Genomic DNA, 3,291 nt, shown 5'->3' with positions numbered 1-3,291 from the left:
CCCCCCCCCATGGGGGTCCCCCACCATCCCTCCGGGACCCCCGAAGCCGCCGACGGTCCCTGCGCCTCCTCAGCCCTCGGAGGACGAGTCGTGCATCAGTGAGGTCACCAGCAGCGTCTGCGAGGAGGCCGCCGAGCCGGGGGGGCCGGGCCGCCCCCCGACAGGTGCGGGGAGCCCTGGGGAGGGCACCGGGAGGGCACCGGGAGGGAGTGGGCACCGGCGGAGGAGCGGGAAGGGGGAACCGAGGCGGAGGCAGCTCTGCCTGCCGACACGGGAAGGGGAAACGCGGGACTGGGGGAACAGGGGGAAGGGACAGCTCTGCCCCCCGACAGCTGCGGGGAGGGGGCGGCTCCGTCCCACCGCCCGCTGCCCGGCAGGAGCAGAGCGCCCGGGGCTGCCGGCGGAGCCGCCGCCGCTGGTTGTCTTCTGGCAAGGTGAGAGCCCGGGAGGGTGTTGGGCGCTGGGAGGTCCCCCCAGAGTGGGGGGACAGGGGGGGTCTCACCTCCTCCTGTTCCTCCTCCTCCAGACATGAGGTGGAAGAACAAATTCTGGGGCAAATCCCTGGAGATCGTCCCCATGGGCACCGTCAATGTCCAGCTGCCCAGGTGAGACCCCAGCCCCACAGATGGGCTCCCCCACCTCCGCCCCCGTGCCCCCCTGCCCTCCGTGCCCACCCACGGGGGCGGTGCCCGCAGGACCGGGGACCACTACGAGTGGAACAAGGTGACCACGTGCATCCACAACGTGCTGAGCGGGCCGCGCTGGATCGAGCACTACGGGGAGGTGCTGATCCGCAACACCCGCGACGCCTCCTACCACTGCAAGCTCACCTTCTGCAAGGTGTGCCCCCCGCCCCGCCCCTTCCTGCCCAGGCCCCGCCCACCCACTGCCCTGGCCCCGCCCCTCTGCATTATCGTGGTCTGGCCCCGCCCCATCACTGACTTGGTAATTAAAGGCTGTGTTGTTGCCCCGCCCCTTGTCTGGCCCCACCCCTTGCTTATGGCTCCACCTCTTCCCAGTAGCCCCGCCCTTTCCCCAGTGACCCCACCCCCTTAGTGCCCCACCCTCTCCCAATTACTCTGTCCATCACTCCTGGCCCCACCCTTTTCCCAGTAGCCCCGCCCTTTACAAATGACCCCACCCATCATAGCCCCACCCCTTCCCAGTGACTCCACCCTTTCCAGAAGCCTCCACCCATCACTCATTGCCCCTCCCTTTTCCAATAGCCACGCCTCTCCCAGCGGCCCCACCCTTTCCCAGTAGCCCAATTACTCCAGCCTTTCCAGAAGATTCCTCCTCATGGCCCCACCCTCTTCCCAAGAGCTCCACCCTTTCCTAGGACCCCACCCTTCCCTAATGACCCCACCCTCTCAGAGCCCCGCCCTCTCCCACTGGCCCCACCCTTCCCCACCGACCCCGCCCCACCGTGGCGGCCCCGCCCCGGCCCCGGTGGCCCCGCTGAGGCTGCGGCGGCCGCAGGCCCGGTACTGGGGCGCGGGGGCCAACGAGGTGCAGGGCGCCGTGCTGAGCCGCAGCGGGACGGCCGTGGAGCGCCTGGCGGGCAAGTGGCACGAGGGGCTGCACCGCGGGCCCGCCCCGGGCCACTGCGTCTGGAGAGCCAGTAAGGAGCCGGGGACGCCGCCCTGGGGGGGTCACCCCAGCCCGGGGGGGCTCTCACTGTCCCCACGCCCCCCGCGCAGACCCCATGCCCCGCGACCACGAGAGGAGCTACGGCTTCACGCAGTTCGCGCTGGAGCTGAACGAGCTGACGCCGGAGCTGCGCCGCGTGCTGCCCTCCACGGACACGCGCCTGCGGCCGGACCAGCGGTCAGCACCCCCGGGCCGCGGGCCGGGCCGGGCCGGGCCGGACCGGCCGGCCGCTCACGGCCGTGTCCCGTGTCCCCCCAGGTACCTGGAGGAGGGGAACGTGCCGGCGGCCGAGGCGCAGAAGCGGCAGATCGAGCAGCTGCAGCGGGACCGGCGCCGCGTCATGGAGGAGAACAACATCACCCACCAGGCACGCTTCTTCAGGTCTGGGGGCTGCCGGGGCTGGGTCGGGGGCATGGGGAGACCTTCCGGGGGTCCTGAGGGCAGCTCGTGGCTCAGGGGATGTGGGGCTCTCAGGGGGATGCAGGGGTCTTAAGGGATGGGGAGACCCTTCCCAGGAGTCTTGAGAGCGTGGCTCAGGGGGGTGTGGGACTTTCAGGGGGGTGTGGGGCTCTCAGGGAAGGGGGAAAGCCCCCCACGAGAGGCCTGAGGGCACCCCAAGGCTCAGGAGGATGTGGGGCCCCCCATGGGAGGCCACCCCATGGTTCTGGGAGATGTGGGGGATTTAAAGGAATGGCCAGACCCCCTGGAGACCGCGTGGTGCGGAGGAGCGTGGGGCTCTCGGGGGGGCGTGGGGCTCTCAGGGAGTGGGGAACCCCCCCTGGAAGTCCCAGCCGTGCCCCCCGCCCCATGGCCAGGCGTGTGACAGATGCCAGTGGCAAGGAGTCCTGGGTCACCAACCACACCTACTGGAAGCTGCGCCTGGACCCCGGCTTCTCCCACCTGGACAGCGCAGTGCTCTGGTAGCCCCCCCGAACCCGGGGGGTGCCGAGCCCCCCCAGCTCCTCACAGCAGCGGGGCTGGTCCCCCCGGCACTGGGGGTGCAGAACCCCCCCCCCTTTCCGAGCCATTTTGCCGCTGTTTCAGTAAAACTGTGATATCAAAATGGGAGGGGGGCACTGGCAATGCCTCCCCCCGCCCCGGGGCAGAGCCTTGGGGACACCTGAGGCACTTTGGGGCAGGGGCTGGCAGTGCCCCCCTGCCCTGGGGGCACAGGATGATGAGGGGGGGTTCCGGGGGTCACAGGGTGCCCGCGGGCGGGAAGACCCCACTGCCCCCCCCCCCACCCTCCAAAATTGTGCACAGGGGCTGCTCTAATAAAGGCTGTGAAGAGTTGTGGTGTGCAGAGAGATCCCTTCTCCCCCCCCCACCATCGCCACCCCTGGGGGTCTCAGGACCCCCTCCCAAACCAGGCTGGCGATGCACAAGTCCCTCCCACCCCTCCCCGTGCCTCAGTTTCCCTCCCCACACGCACAGAATTGCCCAGAGCCGTGTGCCCCAGTGCCCCCTTTATTGCGATATGCTGCTGCCCCCCGCCCCACACCGGGCACGGGGGGGGCTCAATAAATACTTCAGCGTTAACCCCCCTCCCTTAAAAACCACCGACACCAAAAAAAAGCCCCTCACCCCCTTCCCCCCCACCCCGCCCACCCCCCCCCCCGCGGGGGAGTGGTTTCGGAGCAG

At 69.8% G+C, this 3,291-nt stretch overlaps 1 protein-coding gene across 1 annotated transcript in view; it reads left to right on the top strand.

The window, feature by feature from the left end:
• The window catches only part of OSBPL7 (oxysterol binding protein like 7), a 6,569-nt gene extending 3,631 nt beyond the window's left edge, over nucleotides 1-2,938 (top strand). The window contains exons 14-21 of the mRNA XM_041473868.1: nucleotides 74-164; nucleotides 378-434; nucleotides 527-605; nucleotides 696-840; nucleotides 1,480-1,621; nucleotides 1,701-1,827; nucleotides 1,909-2,031; nucleotides 2,466-2,938. Coding sequence (XP_041329802.1) covers nucleotides 74-164; nucleotides 378-434; nucleotides 527-605; nucleotides 696-840; nucleotides 1,480-1,621; nucleotides 1,701-1,827; nucleotides 1,909-2,031; nucleotides 2,466-2,574 — 873 coding nt within the window. The 3' untranslated portion in view covers nucleotides 2,575-2,938. The remainder of the gene's footprint in view (nucleotides 1-73; nucleotides 165-377; nucleotides 435-526; nucleotides 606-695; nucleotides 841-1,479; nucleotides 1,622-1,700; nucleotides 1,828-1,908; nucleotides 2,032-2,465) is intronic.
• Nucleotides 2,939-3,291: the final 353 nt, after the last annotated feature.

This window comes from Pyrgilauda ruficollis, unplaced genomic scaffold (assembly GCF_017590135.1).
Source record: "Pyrgilauda ruficollis isolate IOZ18807 unplaced genomic scaffold, ASM1759013v1 scaffold304, whole genome shotgun sequence".
Lineage (NCBI taxonomy): Eukaryota > Metazoa > Chordata > Aves > Passeriformes > Passeridae > Pyrgilauda > Pyrgilauda ruficollis.
The sequence above is the reverse complement of the archived record's forward strand: the minus strand, read 5'-3'. Positions and strand labels throughout refer to the sequence as shown.